Source organism: Dermacentor albipictus, chromosome 2 (genome assembly GCF_038994185.2).
Source record: "Dermacentor albipictus isolate Rhodes 1998 colony chromosome 2, USDA_Dalb.pri_finalv2, whole genome shotgun sequence".
NCBI classification, from domain to species: Eukaryota; Metazoa; Arthropoda; class Arachnida; order Ixodida; family Ixodidae; genus Dermacentor; species Dermacentor albipictus.
Genome location: NC_091822.1, coordinates 127,678,756 through 127,697,623, shown reverse-complemented (window position 1 = coordinate 127,697,623; position 18,868 = coordinate 127,678,756). Strand labels below are relative to the sequence as shown.

The 18,868-nt window shown below is 43.9% G+C and overlaps 2 protein-coding genes across 5 annotated transcripts in view; both read right to left on the bottom strand.

The window, feature by feature from the left end:
- LOC135897411 (ceramide-1-phosphate transfer protein) overlaps positions 1 to 6,127 on the bottom strand; it is a 43,920-nt gene extending 37,793 nt beyond the window's left edge. The window contains exons 1-2 of one of the 4 annotated variants that reach the window (XM_070533968.1): positions 6,080 to 6,127; positions 5,239 to 5,282 (exon numbers count right to left, since the gene is read on the bottom strand). In XM_070533968.1, the coding sequence (XP_070390069.1) occupies positions 5,239 to 5,282; positions 6,080 to 6,115 (80 nt within the window). In that variant the 5' untranslated portion in view covers positions 6,116 to 6,127. Of the gene's footprint in view, positions 1 to 2,873; positions 3,467 to 5,238; positions 5,283 to 5,850; positions 5,896 to 6,079 lie in introns of those variants that run through there. The other 3 variants (XM_065426024.2, XM_065426023.2, XM_065426025.2) reach the window with 3 other exon arrangements.
- Positions 6,128 to 7,099: 972 nt separating this feature from the next.
- Positions 7,100 to 16,540, bottom strand: LOC135897373 (EEF1A lysine methyltransferase 4-like). Its single transcript, XM_065425978.2, has 3 exons — positions 16,122 to 16,540; positions 15,576 to 15,859; positions 7,100 to 13,468 (listed from the first exon to the last, which is right to left on the bottom strand). Exons 1-3 carry the CDS (start codon positions 16,288 to 16,290, stop codon positions 13,184 to 13,186), a joined length of 738 nt encoding a protein of 245 aa, XP_065282050.1. The 5' UTR covers positions 16,291 to 16,540; the 3' UTR covers positions 7,100 to 13,183.
- Positions 16,541 to 18,868: the final 2,328 nt, after the last annotated feature.

The window sequence follows — 18,868 nt, the reverse complement described above, 5'->3', positions numbered from 1 at the left end:
CTAAATCTAAGCACACGGGTGTTTTCGCATTTCGCCTCCATCGAAATGTGGCCGCCGTGGCCGGGATAGAAGCCAATCTCGAAAAGCATGCTTTTGTGTCCTACAAACACCAGCAGTGACTGCAGGAAGTGTCAACATGTCGTGGCCACCATGTATAGTTTTGTTTTTGCATTTGCATCTCGGAAGTTTGCTGCTGCTTTTCATCGCGCAAGTGAAGAAATTATGGTCACAATTTGATGGCGATGCCCTTGCTGTGCCGCTAGGTGCCAGGTGTGCAAAGCAGGACGTCTGCTGTGGTCTCGAATTGTTTCGAAGCAGACAACACAGCGGTGGCCTCTCACTTCCAGACATGGCACCGCCATGTCGAAATGGCAGTTGCTGTTGGTCGAAGGGGTTTAGAGGTCGAGATTTCAAATAGAAAATTTCAAGTTAGAATGCGCACTGAGAGCCCACTTTTGCTGTGTGTTAAATCCATATCAGACCCTCTGCTCTCAGTTATAACGATAAAGTGAGAACAGCTGGATGACCCAGTCATGGCCCCAATAACTTTCGCAAACAGTTTTCGTTCTCGTGGAAATTCTTTACTGTTAATAGACAAGAAGCTTTTATGGCATTCCAAGTGAGTGTGCTAGATAGCCAATCTGAGACACTTGGTCGGAGTAGCAATTTGCACCATATTAACTAAAGTACACTGTGCAATAACTGATTTTACCATGCTGTCTTTAACCAGAAGGCACTGCTCTGCATGCCCATGCACCAGTGGGTTGATGTCTTAACTTTTTACCGATTTAGGCAAGAAACAATCAATAGCATTTCCTGAAATTGTTATTGTAGTTTCATAATTGCCCTATATGAATGTTGAATCAATAAGTTAACATGAGTTCTGGGAACATAAAACTAATGTTTTGTAATGGATGTGGTGTTCTACTATGTAGGCTGTTTAGGTTGTCGTGCAGCTCTAGGTGGCAGCAAACCAGCCTCCATGACAACATCACTGAGGATGAGCATCTATGTTAAATGCATGCATACCTTCAAGTGAAGCTTAAATTCCGAGCATGAGCTCTGATACCGCTGCTAATGCTCTTGCGAAATGTGCATCCTGCTTTCATCTTGTCTGCGTCACACGAAAGAAACAGCAATAAATGTGAATCCAAGATATCATTCTGACAATTATTAGCATGCTTCCCTCTTCAGTGGATAGTTCTAGAAAATAAGCTCGCTATTGGTGCAGGAGACGTTGCCAATTGCCCAAATTTGGCAGTTGTGCTCACCTCAGTGTAGTGTTACTTTGTGTTGTCATGGGAGCGTTATTTCAGTAACTTCAGAAGCAGATTCAGCTACATTTTAGTTCTGTACTCAGTATGAAATTCTTTCAGTAGCATGTTTTAAGGCCCATGAACAAAGGCTACTAGACTAATTATTCTCTATAAAGGGAAACGCCTCGCGTCTCTCTCAAGCTGACAGAGCATATACTCTCTAAAATGATAATGAAGATTGCTTTTAGTCTTGACTTTCTTGTTTCTCTCTTTGGAGGTGGTCTGACACTCGCTAGCCATTTAAGTTGTAACGTGCACAGTTTCTAGGTTGTGCTGCATTCTGCACATTGTTCATTGTGTCACATAGAATACTGTCACATAGAATAAGTACTGATTAGCGTTATTTGCTAGCCTTCAGGGACTGGCCGTTTTCATGCATTTTGTAATATGAGTCTCTGGTATGCTGCATCAGAAATACAGATACTGACAAACATCTTGTCATATGCACCTTGGTACAGAAAGAAGACAGACAAAGAATATCTTATGATAGTATCTAGTTATACATGTATCTTCAACTGTCCCCAGCATTGCTGCGCCCAAGCACTTTTCAGGCCTAAAAAAAACTAACACCACAGTTGGCGCTGTGCAGGTCTAGCTACGAATACTCAGGATGCGTGCACGATACCAGCTCAGCGGCACATACTTTTTTTTTTTTCGAATAAAGTTGCAACGTTAAAGCATTGAAAATGAATAACCGAGTAAGCCACTTCACATCCCCCTATACACAGGTAAAAGCTGCCAATTCATTACCACAATGTTGTCAATGGTTGTGAGCTTTGTGGGACACTTTGGTAACTCCAATTTTTATTATTAACGCCGAGAATTTCCCTTTCGTAACCAGGTCTATGACCCTGAATCGCATAGGTGGCATGGTTAAGTGGGTTTGGCGGCTCTGTACAGCAATAATATGCCGACTTGTCAGTGTAATGAGGCAGTCGCTTGAGCTAAAATGCAAACAACTATCTGAACTAAAAGCGCATCGCTCATCAATGCAGTAAGCGGTGCGCGTGACGGACCATTTATTTCATTGTGAAACCCCCAGCTGGCCAGGTCAATTATCATTCAACGTGTAGTTATTATAGTGCGCCGTAGCAAGCTGTCAAGACCAATTCTAGCTAGCGGTTTCATATATACAGGCGCGCCGAGCCGCGTGATCGCAAGCCAGCAAGGCCAATATTGTGTACGGGACGCAATGAATGAGGACGCAAAACCTCGCAATGCGATATTTACAAAACGACAGCCGTCACCATAAGCGAACAACGCCCAAACCGGGGCGCATCCATCATTTCGCATCCTGAAACGACTCAGCCAACAGGGGACTACTGAGAGTCCGATATCACAACCGCTTGGCAAACGCATCTCGAAACTGCGATTACGTAAAGATAGCAATATCAACGCCAGATTGCTGACGGCGCACGTTTTTGAGAAAATTGAAGGTTACAGATCAAAAACGGGACGACGTGATCGGCACCTCCGGGACAACTAGCCATCTGCAAGACAAATATTAACTAAATGTAAGCGCTTGCGAGAAGCCAGCTGTGCGACCATGCAACTCACTTCGACAGCTCTCTGTAGGCCAAAATGTAGGAATCCATGTCAAGGTCGTCTTCATCTTCCAAGCAACTCTGCAGGTTTTGTATAACTACTTTGAGGCTGAACACTGACATTGAAAGACCTGAGATAGAGTGCCAGTGAGGCGAAATTAAACGCGATTTGAGCGGTGGCTCCCAAATTGAAGCGAGCAGATCGCGGGCAAAAATAAAAGTACACAAAATGAATGAGCACCCATTGTTGCCGCGTCTGAACTTTGTTCGTGCCAAATTAAAGTAAAATCCTAGTTTCGGTTTCTTTGCCAAGCGCAGCAAATGAACCCCGCTGAAGAGCTATTTCCCCGAGTAAAATCGGAACATTCTTTGTCAGTGTGGCACGGCCTAGGTGATCGCGCGCAGGCTTTGCTCCCACCGCACCGAGGCCTGCGGAAGCGAACGTAGAAGGCACACCATCCACGCGCACTTTCTCTGCTTTCTCGCGTAAGATTTGCACAGCCAAAGAGCAGCCTCAAAACCACCCAAATGCGCTGAAGGTTTTCACAGCGCGTCTATGTAGGCTGAACTTAGCAGGGAAAGCACAGCACCTTCCCTGTTTTCTGCACAATATGCGGCCTGAGAGCAGATATTCTCGTCCGTATTGCGTTAATTGACCACTTGCAGAAGTACGACTGCGCATGCGCAAAAACCGGCCGCGGGGCGGCGCTTCGTGAGCGCCGTCTCCGTGGTTGGAAAGCAAACTGCGCTGCTCGGGCGTGACATGCCGGCCAACTGAGTCGCTTTCGGCTGCACGAGCTATTATTATGAAAATGGAAATAGTAACTTCTTCAGATTTCCGCCCGCGAAGGTTAATGTGGAGAAGTTTGCGGACGGCAGCGGTGAAGCGGTCGAACACGGACGGCACGCCGTGGCAGCTAACACTGCATTCTAGGATCTGTGGCTTATGCAGGCAACTTCTATTCCCTTGTCATCTCCTGCCAGTTCTGCAACGCTGAACAGAAGGCCAGCGACGTGCTGGCAGGGCCCATTGAGGCTTTTAAATATAAAGAATGCAGTTTTCCTTCGCGCTCGTCACTGAGTGACCCTGAGTAGATGCGAGTACGATTAAGCGATTTGTGGAGAACGGCGCAAACAGATGCGGCCAGTCTATGTACGTCATGTCATTTGTGAGTCTGCGCTCGTCTTTTTTTTTTCCGTACATGTCAGTTGTGTTGCGCTCTCTTCCAACATGACTTCGAACCCATTCGTCAAACTATCTGCCTTGATGAGTATTCGCGAGTGAGCGGGAGCGTACAGGCCTGCGGACGCACGCGCTGCCCATATTTAAGCTAATATAACATATAATAAAATAGGTTGGCGTAAGCTTTGAGACCTTAGCGCTCGCAAAAACAAACTGAATAACCTACCGCATGCGAAATTTGGGATACGGCTTCGTAAACCACAAGCATGCAACACAGCAGTTTGGCGAAACAGCACGAGATGAATATCAAATTTGCAAGCTAGAACGTGTACACCTGTTGTTCCATGCAACAACTAAGAGTTCGGGGAATGCGACAGGCATAAGGCACTCATCCGGCCACACATTCACAGTGCTCTCCGGCAATGTCGACAATGGCTTTTGTGAACCATGCTGTAACCACGTAGATGCCCGACTTCATGGATGGTGTGTACGTAGCTCCTATGAGGCCAAGTGGAAGGTCCACGGTGTTTACGTTAAGTTTTATGTGCTTAACTTAACCCTCTTTTTTTAAAGCCCATCGGCGGTGTGCTTGACAAACGCACGAAGTGTTGGCATGAAGATAACCCCACGCATTGTCGCTCATTATCCAGCGCTCTGAGAAGTCAGCTGTCCGTCCCATTTGCAAAAACGGCAAGAGAATGAAGTCCTCTTCAATCATATTTAAGGCAGGTCATATATGGCAAGTACCAAAGAACGTCGACGCTTTCACAAAACGTGAAAGAAACTCTGCAAACACAACGTCGCCACTCGATGCCGCCGTACCAAAGCAAGGCTGGAGCCGGGATGTTTTCCAACCAAGCGGCGAGGCGCAAGCTTCCCGTTTTTCGCGCTAGGTGGCGCTCCGACTTCTGCAAGTGGTCAATTTTGAGAGTCCACTTCGCAGTGCAAGAAAATGTCGACGTGGGAAATAAGCGACGCGTTAATTTTTGGCCTACAGCAAACACATTCTCGCCACTTTCTGGAATGTGACATTGTCTTCAGTGCATGCAATGCCCGGTTAGTGGTCGTTCAATCAGATGCTGCAGTGAGTTATCAAAAAAAAAAACAAGAAAAGGTCGTTCATTACTATAAACAGCAAGCAAACATTTATGGACAAGTAAGGTTCACCGCAGCAGATAAAATAACAATAACATACCGGCACCTCCAGAGAGCACCAACATGGTTCCCGTTGCTTATGCCCTGAAAGCACCATTAAATAATCATATGTTTACACTTCTACAACTCTCGCTTCCCTTCCCCACAATACACTACATGCTTTAGCACATTATACAACTGCATAGGGGTGAAGCAATTGGAGCAGGCCAAAAATGCATGTATGGGCCTTGTTCATTACAATTATCACGCACTGGATAAAAAACTTCCCTTTTCAGTGCAGACGCCAATGTTGACCACAACTAGTGCGACCACTGCCTAGATCTTTGACTTCATGGCAAAGACGCTGTTGAAGAGCAGAGGATGTGCAGCTTTCTCCCTATCCTTGACAAGGCAAACACATCTTCAGCTTTTAGGGCTGATTAGCTTAGCCACCTGAGCCTGAATTGAACCAGGAGCCCCAAGCCTGAATTTGTTGTGGTGTTAGCTGCAGCTACAAAAAAACTTTATATTGTTCTAACACACATTTGAAACAGATATGCGGACAGGATACTTACAGACCTCTACTTTCCTTATTTAGAGAAGTTCCCCCTATTTATGTGCCTTTATGTATGTACAATGCCATGTAGAAAGTACAGTGTCCACAGTAACTCACAAATTGCTGTGCAGGAGCGGAGATCGGCATAACTGTAACCGAGAGGACACATGCATATTGATATGCGTCTGCTCAGAAGCGAAGCTATTAAAAATCATTACACTAAAGCACAGGAAACAACATTTTATGCTCTGTCTACATTTTGCAGTGTAGCAAATGAAAATAGCGAACTTGGAGGATTAAATATGTATGCTCATATGCAAATAATTCCAAGGTGAAATGTGCACACATGCAAATGGCATTCCAGCTCAGATGACACCAACATTGTGCGTTCTGCTTCAGGTGTTTGATTGCTATTGCCTGCTGAGTGCTGCAGTCTCGTAGCTGAATGAAGCGAGAAATTATATATTATACAATATCAATTTAGTAGCAATATGTAGCTACCATCCAGACAAGTATTACTGTAGGAGAGCTAACTTTAAAGAGCAATGATTAAAAGGTTAATTACACATAACTATAGTAGCAAATTTTCTACATGTCTGCTTATGGCACATGGTTTATTTCATCTGCAAAATATATGTCGACATTTTAGAGCTGGTTACAATGTCAGCTCAGATGCGTCTAATACCTCGAAAGTATAAATAAGGGTAGATATTAAAACAGCTAGGGACAGCAGTCTGAAAATAGCCTCAGAGATTGAGAAAACATATCTGCACTCCCAAGCATTCACAGACTGAACGGATTTGGTTCACTTATTGCATGCTACAGCCTAAGATATTCAAGTACACACGAAACACGTTGCAGTGCAGAGGTTATGGTTGCAAATTTTTGCAGTAGAGTGCGCTTGATGTTGTGAAATGGCCTTTCATATCCCAGTCAAGTAAACAGGGTTCAAAAATATAAGAATCAATTGTGGTTCCATCCTAAGTGCTTACCTAGCATAACATAGCCGTGACTGTAGTGTTTGCAGTAAGTTTCTGTAGGTGGATCAACACGACATCCTACTACATGCCCTGTTGTGGTACACAAAGTGTACAGACAAACGCAAGCACCGACACCAGCTAGCAAGTCATTCGAAGCTGTCAAACCAGCTCAGAGACTGGTAATCATGCATCTATAGTATGCAAATTTCAAGGAACATGACGAAGACTTGCAGAGTTATTCTGTTTCTACAAAACATAGCCTATGTACTGGAGCTTGTGTATGTAAAAAATAAATGAAATTGAGTATATATTGACATATATTCTTCGACCATGTGCAAAAAGTGATGCATGACCGCTTTAAAACCAATAAAGAGGAAGCGTCGTAATGCTGTTTTCTTAAACACAATTCTGTGCATGTAATTAATCACTGGTTACATATCAACACACAGAATTATCCAATGAACAATAATCAAATGTGCCATATCGGTTCATCAAGGTACAGCACATAACATAGTAAACAACCGCACCTCACAAATTGGACTCGTCAAGCACACAACAGAAACACAACTAACATGACATGCCAGCCCATGATCAATAAAAGCAACTGCCGAGATGCCAATTACAAATGAAAACATGTGCTATTGCGCCATGGCATGTAAGGAACAGACCAATTCCCAGCGTGACTCCGATGTTTTCAGTGCGCAGACATTACAAGTATCAAAGTGGAAAAAAATGTGTAAATTAACAGTTGCACATCACTCCTCAAAGAGGCAGGATGTGTGTCAAGTGAGCTCCTGAACAAGTCTGCAACGCGGTGGACACAGTTTAAATCATGGATCCGGGACATCAAAGAGATGCGACGTAATGCTAACGCATTTTTCTCGCACCTAATGCTAAATTGCTACTGAAGTTTGTTTTTTACTCCCCCACTAAGCACACGGCTTGTTTCCAGATGCCATAGCAATTTTCTTTTACTTGCACATACGACTGGTTGTCAGCTGGCAGGACAATCAATGCTGTTATCTTGGCAATGTTTTCTGGGTTGCGAGATCTAAGAGGGTGAACTGACTCTTCCTCTTATTTTCTGCACACATTTTCAGAAAATCTGGAATTCAGCAACGATTTGTGCTTTTTTAAATGCCCAACTATCTCCTCATGAAACACAAAATGGTGCACATTCTTCAGGTTAGCTTGCATACCAGTTTGCCTTAAATTTGTAGATATTTATTTATTTTAATTATTTATTAAGTTCAGGTACCACATAGGGGGATGGAAAAGGTCAAGCGTAAGTGCTATGTGTAGAATATAAATGATATAGGAAGACATCAGATACAATAAAAACAATTATCTAAACATTGAATAGTGATAAAGGTATGTATTGTTGGCTAATCACTGCTGCAGTCATTTTCACAAGCTTGTTAAAAGAGTAGCAACAACATTCTTTAACATAGCACCATCAATCTAGGTACGTGTTTCATGCATTTGTTCAATGGCTGTTACTTCCTACTTTATGCCATTGTGATACGCCAATGTTCTATCATACAGATGTTTCCGGTTCCATTTTCATAAGGTGCACAATTTTGGTGCCGACCCCACCCCTCACAGATAGTTGACTCAATGTCCCCACCACTGGTGTTTTCCCGTTTGTACTGGCAATCCTGTTTGTACCGAAGGTACAAATGCCACCCACCACCTGGACACAGGGTGCTACTAAAACACCGTACAGTATATGTACAGTCAAGTGCCTCTACAGCAAATGACTTGTATAATGAAGGAATAATTATGTACTAGTTCTTTGTGAGTGGCGCAGGACCTTTGCAACATAGTGACCTGTATAACAAATTATTTCGGTGGGCCAAACCACTTCGTTGTAAAGGCATTCCACTGCATATGTGAATTCATACAGATCCCCATGCAGAGTTCTGAACAGGGCCAGGCAGTAATTTGAGTAGACAAAAAGGGGGGCTGTACAACTTTGTGGTGATCCAAGTTTCGAGGTTTAATGTCCAACAGCACCAGTTGGCGGGATGGCCTTCTTAAGCATTGCAGACAACTGTCCATACGAGCAGGTATCACAGCGATAGAGAAAAGGAACTTATTTCTCTTCTTTCCAGACAATTAGCACCAGTGAAAGGAAATTAAACAATGCTAAGAACAGCAAATGCATAAATACAATGAGAAGGAAAAGGGGGGAAAGCAAACAAGGCAAAGCAATGCACTGCTTAATTAAGAGCTCACAAGGTGGAAATGCTACAAAGGAAGTTATATGTAGCAGGCAGTATGTAAAAACGCTACAGGTGTGCAAATGTTTGTGAAGGCAAAACATACCATCAGCCCAGACTGAAATGTGAACAAGAAATCAGAACACATGTTACACATAATTCCTTGGAAGTATGACACGTAATCACACAGTCGCCACTTTCTATGCACGAAAAATAGCACCAAGTGTATGTTTTGAAGTCTGAATTAAACCACTGTCACGAATGCAGGTGAACAATGGAATAATGCATTGGAGCATTCCGGAATTGTTCACATCTGAATTCGTGCTCATAGTGCAAGACTAAGAAAGTAAAAAGTCAAAAATAAACACGTTCAAGGGAGGAGTGGTGCAGACACGCAGCTGAAGCATGCCACGGGAGGCTCTACGTCTGTGTTCACATAGCAGACTCTCCCCAATTATCGGTCAACAATGCCACATTTTGTCGCACCGTGGTTTTCAGGCCAAGCAATAGGTTACATATTTTTCTTTGTGCCACACATATGCGTAGCTAATCTCATTTCCAACAAAATGCATCCCTAGCAAGTGTAATTCCTCTGCTGCTGCAATGGACAAATTACATAATGCAATAAGGTGGCTTAAAGAGAAAGACCTAATCTGCAGGAGGCTGTGCTAAATTATGTAACATTTCTTACGCTAAATGCAACTACCTTTAAACATCGCCAGACTTTATAGGCCCTCGTGCCCTTGTGGTGTGAGCGGTTCAGAGGTGCGTTAATGCAAGTGCATTTAGAGTGTCCCAACGCCACAAACAGTGATGGCAGCCGATACCATTTCTGACAGCTGTCCCATTACTTTCAGTCTTTAATGTGATTCAGCGTGTCAGTTTTCACAACTTGCGACAGTTTGGCGAATCATGTTTAGAACTGTAGTAGATGTGCATTATGATGTGGTTGCTTCATAGCCACACCCATAGAAACCGTCTTTCGGTTGAATCAGCAACATCTGTTTGCAATGAGAATAATCTTGCTACACAAGAAGGGCATAGGCTGGGTTCACATTCTATCCCTGGTGTGCTGTAAGTTTATATACAAAGACAGCATTGTATAAAACGGTAGTCACTGGCTCTGATGCAAGATTACAGTGTACGAAGTTGAAGAAAAGTGCGGAATGTTTCGTTTGACAGTGCCAATAAGACAAGAAAAAACACGGAGAAGGAAACGCAATCCAGTAACTCCTTAATCACTGCAAACTGCAACTGGGAACCGATGACACACCAACAAATTTGCTTTCAGAAAACATTAGAGCACTCTGGCACCATTTGAAGAACTCCTGGATACTTCCAAATGACGATGCTCCACATCAAGCGTGGTGTTTTTTGACTATGCATGCAATGTAGACAGTGCATCGCATGTGCTAAAAACAGTTGCGATTTTAACGTGCTACTGAAGCGCACATCGCTGTAGTTGCCAGTTACAGTTTTGTCTATCGTGCAGCTTGCGGCAGTTAGCAAAGTGCATCAGCAGATGCGATTATATTGATTGTCATCCCCTCCGAAACGGGGCGGTGACAAATAGTCGCCTGGCTAATTGTGAAAGAAGCCAGCGAATGCACGCAGAACTGCCGCGTGACTGGCCGCTCGAGGCACTTTGCACACATTCGCGGGCTTCTTCCAAGCTTGCAAAAATACTTTTATGTGCAGCATGCATTGAGCAACAGAAAGCTGTACCAGGAGTTTCTCATGTTGGTCTACAATTTTCTAATTGAAAGTTTACATCTGATTATAATAATTGAGAGTTGATTAATTAAGACTAATTAATGGATAAGGAATAATGCAATAAGTAATCTGAATATCTCCAAGCGACGGCAAACAACATTACCTTAGCTTTGTACAGCTAGGCAGCATTTAACGTTTTTAGTTATGCGAAACAGCCTGCATAGTAGTGTACAGTTACCTATGCCTGTAACAACTCCGGTTTTCTTTCCTGCTTTTTTTCCACGAATACTCAATATGTCACTTGCTTATGTCGACTAATGACCAGTTAATGCTTCAACACACTTTGAATCCCTGCACTTGAGGTAGATCGAAGTTTCCTACGGCCCTTTCTGGTTGCATATCTTGGTATACCATTACGATGGCCTAAGTCGTTTCCAGACTTTTGTTGCAGCAGACGCATGCCTCAAGCTGTTGCCAATATTTCCTCCAGTATGTTTCTGACCACAGGCAGCCAGCTCGGGCCTCAAATAGCAAGGCACTGTCCTTTGCGTTAGCGTACAGAATTCCCCTCCCAATTTCTTCCTTGCCGCATGCCGTCCTCAGTGCCATCAATTGGAAAGCAGCACACGTAACACATAACCAGTTAAAGGTACAAGTGGTACAACTGCAAGCTCTGAAAACTATTCAATGCACAGAGATATTGCTCGTTTTGAGACATTTTCTTATGTTGGAGGACAACTAAATGGCACAGAAGTATTATCTCTTGGTTGCGTAATGTGGCCATGGCGTAGTGGTTAGCATACTCAGCTTGAACCTCCATAATTTCTACTTCGGTATAGAGTATGTCATGCTGTGCTTCAACTAAAGTGAAATGAACAAGCAAACAAGACTGGCCTAGTTTCTAGATTACAACTGATGTTTCCAGTAAAAAGAAAGCTTACAATTTAATTGTGCACCAGGCATGACGACAGAATATAGCAACATATGCAACTTCTTGCCCAGTCATGCACTATAAAAACTTCATAAACTTCAACATAATATCACACACATGCACAAAAATAGACATATATTTAGATATATTTAGATCTCTTTTTTTCGGTAATGCATATTAAGTTGCAGGCTGAACTCCTGGCCACAGCAGTCACATTTCGTGAGGCAGAATGGCTAAAATGCTCAAGTGGTCATATTTTATGTGCATAATGAAGAACAATGCTTGCACATTTCAGCAGGTTAAAATTGATCCCCAAGACCTCCATATGGTGTTCCTCACAGTCCACTGTGTAGCTCTGGCAGAAAACAACCTGGCACTTTCAGCCTCTTGGTTACCATTTCATTAACGTTAGATGAAGGCACTAAATTATGCGCCAAAAGATGGCATAAATATGAGAAAACATGAGGGCGCAAAATACACTGGATGTGGAAAAGAAACACATCCCACACGCTTTTCAAGCCACCCTTTTCTATGTCCAGTGTGTTTCTTGGGCTCTAACTTTTCTAATAATGCATTACCCTCTCCCACCTATCCATCCTGTGGCATAAAAACATGGCATCGAAACAAGACAAAACAAAAAGAAAAAGAAAGCTCATTGCAGCTTCCAGTGTGTTCGTCGTGAAGTCACGATGCCCAAGAAAGCGTGCTTTGCACACGTGAAGAATTGTAAGTTTTAGCTGCCCCTGACAAGGAACACTAAAGAAACAACTCCAAATTAGTTTATACTGTGAAGCATTTGTATGAAACTCTTCTTTTTACTCATTTGACCGAAAAATGTTCATTATTAATGGAGGAAATCAAACTTACAATTATTAAAAGTTCACTCAAATCCCCCGCTGCCAGTATGCCAGGGTGGGCATCACAGATTTGAAGATTCCCCACATTCAAGGCCAATTTTGCGCAATAATGTTCTCAAGACTTGCTAGGCAGAGCCGTTTCTGGTTCCTTTACACTGAAATGTAGTCCATCTTTACCAAAAAACTAAACGCTGTCAAAATCCGTGATGTCACAGAGGGCTAGTGCCAAAACTTCAGAGTGGCACCTGTCACTCATTTTCCATTCCTCCATCTTTTCCGACTAACCAAGCCTCTTCTCAGGGTAACGGTGACCACTATGCTACTGCACCAGCGTATTCTGATAATACGGTGTAACTTTAGTGTTCCTCCAAGCAGAGTGGCATAAGCATGATGAAGGATAAAAAGTATGCAACACATACTAGTGGAAAACACAATGAGAAACATTAAAGATATTTTGCTCTTCTGGAATACAGCAGACACTATTGTTTTTTACGACAAAGAATGAAACAAAGTGACACATGCCTTCTTTGTTGTAAAGAAAAACATGTCTGCTGAATTCCAGAAAACTATGACCCAACCATCTTGGCCAAGAGCCATCGTATATAAAAGAGCAACTTTCAGCTTCAATATTGCATCTTTGCCCTGAAGCAATCGCCTGGGTGTTGACAGTGTTAAACAGCTTTCCCATAAATTTGAGTCCTAGATGAAAGCTACAAATCCTTTAAACAGCTAATTTTTGTCCTAGTGTCAGGAGGCTAAGATTTTCAAAAGGAAGTCCTCATTTTCAGGTTCACTGCTTTGACTAGTGGTGGAATTTCGACGGAAGACAGGCAAATGGTAACAGGCTGTGGCGTCCAACGATAGTTCTTGGCCCTTGGTCATGACGTAGCAGAAGTAGTGGAAGCTGGTGCCAAACTTGAATGTGTCGAGGGACCAGTCGAACTGCATGTCGGCATAGAGCGGGCTTCGGAAATGTGGCTGTGCAAATGTGATGGAGATGAAGCGGCCACCTCTACGCAACACACGGCTGATCTGCAATAGAAGAACAAGAAAAGCGTAGGCATATGAAGAAACGATATCTTCATCTAGCTAGCTGCCACAATTGTTGCAACCTACCAAATCTGAGCTCATAAATCTGAACTGGATGCCCAAGTGAGAGAAAGGAAGATGTTTGTCCTAGGCATGTACCCAGGGGGGCCCGGGCACCCTCCCGCTCGCCAACACCACCACTCCTCACACACCTTCCTAAAACGCTGACAAGTCAATCTTGAGACTTGACAGATATTTGGTGGTTAACATTTCGCTGCCTTTTTCACTCCTTTTGGATGGCAGTAGTTATCAGCATCTCCTGGGGTGTGAAGGCCAGTTTTCTTATCAATTCAGTGCCCGCACAATTAACTTTAGATGCATTCAGTTGTCACCATCTATTGCAAGGGTCACGCACATCACTGCTGCTTCGTCAGTTCAACCTTTGTTTAGACGGATCCAGAGACCAGGAAAGGGATTCAGTTCGTAGTGAGCTGGTCTGTATGCTCGCAGAACGACTTGTGGCCAGAGAAAATGCCAGTCGCATTTAACTTTTCCTTTTGCTTTATTATTTCCTTGAGTGGCGGCTCGCCGCAATGCTGGCAGATCCTCGGAACCATATGCCCGGGATATGGGTCCGATAAGGTAGAAAATAAAATAATGCAAAACAGTGTCCATAATCAAACCCTGCAATAACAGCTAAACCTATAGGAATATTAATGCCACCCGTTACCTCGTCTACTACTTCCCTAACTGTACAACACCTCTCATGCATAACTGGCAACTGAAAACAAGAGTCGCAAGGAGTTCAGGATTAGGTGATCTACTAAGGGAGGGAGCCAAGGCAATAGACAGGAAGAAAAAGTGAAAATTAACAAAGTTAACCGTTGTTCGTGAAAATATTTATGGATCAACATCTTTTTGTTTAAAAAGGAAGTAGTGAAAACGCTGCTGGAAGTTAACAATGATTCCGTGTGTTTTGAATGACGCTTCTACAGTTATAAGTCAAGCCGCCTAACACAGCCACCTCTCTGCTGTGTTTATGTGGGTGTTTTTCTAACCTTCCGTGGTGGACGCAGTACGTCTAGAACTGCAGCGTCCTGCGCTCTACACGGTTGTATGGGAGCGGCGGCCACACACTGTTACGAAACTTCCGAAATAACAATACAAGTCGGTTTTGGCACTTGGTAGAACAGTAAATGAGGGATCCAAAAAACTGTGATTGTTCCGCAAATATGTATTTCTCTAACTGTTCCACAGAAAATTGAAAGAAACGTTACCACAAATCTTTATTTTCCACTTTCACTTGTTTACTTGTTCTTGGCAGTGTTCTTCCTTCGCTTCTTTCCTGTGCAAGTCCATTTGATGTGGTCACTTATTTGTCAAGTAAAGGAGCGGTGGATCTCACAGGCATACGTATGAGACACACCTAAATGTTATTTCTCTTTTGCGGGTTTTTGCGTCTTTATGGCAAATGGTGGGAATTGCTCATATTTGTACTAGTAGTTTTTTTGGGGGGGTGCTCCCCCCCCCCAAAAAAAACCCCTGGGTACGTGCCTGGTTTGTCCTGTTTACTTTGCCTCATCTTCTCAGCGCTGTCAACGCACACATGCATTCAAACAAACTCGGCCAAATTTCAGTTCTTTTAAGAGAGAGGAAGCCTTACTTTGACATCACGTCTACTCATCTGACAAAAGTGCGCCAAGGTGTCATCATTTCTGACCCAATAAACAATGCTCTGCACATGTTTCCAACAAGGGCAAAACACAAGAAGCTCGCACAGCAACATCAATTCAGATGCACAACTAGCAGATGTCACCCTTGTGACGCTGACTCCTTCGCAGACTACACAGCCCGCAGAACAGAAACAGGGCCACTAACGCGACTATCTTGAAGCGCGACATGTGTCCGGATTGCCAACTCGGACCTCGTTAATGACTGCTTCTGCCCTTCTTTCTTCCTGCCTTGTGTTTTAAATAAATGCCATAATTAATTTGAGATCCATTCATTCGGTGTTGTTTCTTCGTGTTTGTTTCCCTGCTCTTTTACGCTAGCGCAGGAATCGTGGAACCTCGCTAATTATAGCTCATGTTTCAAGCAGTGAATGTCTTACCTCACTTAGGACTTTCGTCACCGTCACTCTGGTTGGCTCCGAAATATTCCATGGGTCCTTTTCTTTTACCATCATGGAATCAATAGTGGCCTTTTCGATGACAACATCAAACGAGCCATCTGGAAACTGAAGGTGTGTAGCATCCATGACGTGCCACTTCATCTGGGCGCAGTCACTGCAGTGTGATGACATGTTGTTGATCACAACGTGAGAGTAGTCAATGTTTTCAATGTTCCTAAAGCCATCCTTGTACAGCAGCTCACTAAGAGGACTATTTCCGCAACCTGAAATGAAATATAATACCAAAGATATAAGGGAAAGGGAGCGGGGAAGAGCACAGAGAAAGGAAACCCGCAATACAGCGTGTTTATGCGAGACTGTATTCGATAATCGGTGTTTAACTGGAAGCGCTACAAACGATCACAAACCGAAACAAGCCAGTCATGGGGGTGCACATGCAGCTCGATTGGTTCCAACTCATCACCCCAGTGTTACATCGCTTACATGCGAAACACCGCAGCTCGTAAGTTAGACCAGACAGCTCACCTAACATGAGTATCCGGTCGGTATTTTGGACATGCTGCTTGATGAGATGGGCATACGTATGGTACGGAAGCAGCCAGTCGTACGTGTCCTCATTCCGATACCTGTCATCCCAGTAAGCGACGTCACAGTAGCGTGCGTTCTCTTTTGGAATAGCCGCTACGCTATTCATGATGCTTCCCTATATTTCAACGTCAAACACAACGCACCAAGCCTTCTGAGTGGAATCTGCCAGGTTAAGCAACACTCCACTTGCCGCGTACACGCACTACACGTGCTGCAAACCACCGGGAAAACACACGTGGACGCGTGAGTTCAAAGAGTTCGGAGAGAATAGACAACTCTTGTAAGGACTCCATATTTGGCTAAGTTAGTGCATTACTGGAACATTTTCGCTTTTAGAAGTTATCAGTCGCAAGCGCGGTAATCAGAAGTAGTAGCAAAGATCAACACGCATATAAAATGTAGTCATCTAAATTGAGGGGCCCCTGAGTGCTTTTAATTTTGGAGACACCGCTTTCATTTGTTCCCGACACCAACGTGTCCAATTTTGTATAGCCTCCGAGAGTGCCAACGCAACCATCCTTTGTTTTGCATTTTAAAAACACTTAATCAATTTTTTCTTTCTTTTATTTATTTTTATGCATAATTTTTAGGTTCTGTGATTTTTTTATTGCATTAATGCGCTTTACAATCTCAAAGGCCACGCTTCAGGGTTTTCTGGTGTTTGCTACTCTCAAAAGAGGGCACGACAGTACATATCATACGGAGGGAGTGTCGGTGCACGCAATTTGAACTGCTTAGAACCATAGAAATTTCGTTTCAAGCTAGTTTTTATAGAGTGCCTAGAGTATAGTAGTTTCAAGCTATCGAGATCGATCGAGTACCGAACGAATTCGTCAACCTGCCATGCGCGAGCCCACGTTGCTCGTGTTATTTCGATTACTACTGGCGGCGCAGTCTAAAAAAATGCCGATGAAGAATTCGATTGAATGCATCCACTTCGCTTTCCCTCCATTCTTCTTTCTAACAAATGTATAGGATATGACTCATGACTTTTTGAGTCATTTGAGTCATTTCACGCCAAGTGGCTGCTGACTGGGTGCTGCTGGTGTCTTAAAGGGACACTGAAGATTACCATGAAGTCAAGTTGCTCTAGAACGTAGGCGCACAGAACACCTATACAAACTAGGTAGGCGTCAATATAATCGCGAACAGAGCTTTAGTAACCCAAAATGTGGGGTAAATGCATGACACGATTTGAGACCCCCCAGCGACAGTCCGGTACTAGCCTGATTACGAAGGCACTCATCATAGCTTATGTCACTAGTACTCAACCGCTCGTATTAAAAAGATCATTTCATTAGGTTATAAAACGGAATAAAATGCTACTTGTCTACTTCTATTTGTTTCTAAGAAAAAAAAATAGCATTTTGTCGTTACACTTCAGTAGTATGGACGCTCGAAAGGTTTCGTTTTCTCTCGACTCTGCGCGCGGCGAGCTTTGGAGTTTCAGTTGTTTCGTTATCGCGTCGTGCTGCGCTGGTTATGCTGGCTCGCAAAACTTGCATTTTGAACAAACAGCGAGAATGCCACGTCCATGTGATGTCATGGGATGCGCGAACGGTCCGCGGAACTTGGCCAAGGGCAGTTGCAGCGAAGAATCCAACGTTACTTATCACTGTGTGCTAACGAGTGAACCTCTCCGTTCGAAGTGATTAAGTGCCCTACCTCTGCCACAGCGCGTTGGCAAAGAGCCGAAAAATCGCATAGTGTGCTCGCCGCACTTTTGTCCAGAGGATTACGAGTTCAACGCCGACTTACTGAAGTCGTGTGAAGCGCCTTTCAAAGCAATGTTTTCCCGTAGCGCTGTACCGTCGGTCTTGCCTGCATTCTCCGAAGCGCAAAAACTGCAGGTCGAAGACGGGCGCTGAGTGCGGCATTTGGTTTTCACGAAGGAAAAGCTACAAATGGGCGAATATGTACAGCCATGACATACAGTTGCCGTCGTAGTAGTACGCAACGACGCCGGCAGCGTGAGCCCGCAGCAGCAGGTCACGTTCATCCGTGCCTAAATCGCTGAAGTCGAGCCCAGCATCGCGAGCCAATGTGTCGTTGTCAGGGTCGTCCATTGCAGCGAGCGTCCAAGCTGGCGTCATAAAATAAAGAACCAGCTTATTGTAGCGCGCTTTCCATTCCGCTAGCCACCATAGTTACAGTGAACTAGAAGCAATTCTAGTAGACTGTACCATAGTTCCTCTTTCGCGCTGCTGTCGGCTCTCTCTTGGCTCTGTTTCTGGCCGCGCGTTTGCGTTTTGCGCAGAAAAGCCGTAGCGCCGTCTGCGGGCGCCGTTTTACTCACCGACGGCTCAACGTCACTATGAGACCATGACGTCACCACTCCTCGATAGGAGGGCGGGCGACTTGAACTGCGCTAGAGGTACGCGGACGCTTCAGAACGCATTTTGCCTTATAATAAGTCTCTTCTTCGCATGAAACAAGCGTTTCGAGGTTTCTGGGATGGTATTTCAACAGTGCACGTTGACTTAATATTAACCTTTAGTGTCCCTTTAAGCCTTCCAAAATACGTTGCAAATGCCGTATTATACCTGGAAGCAAGAAACCCACTCATTTTATGCCGATTTCACCTTCTTACCGTTGAGACTTTCTTAAGACTATATGAATCACCATTAAACCGTCCTCAAATAATTTTCATCTCCGATTCAGAGTTATTTTTTCGCGTTCACTGA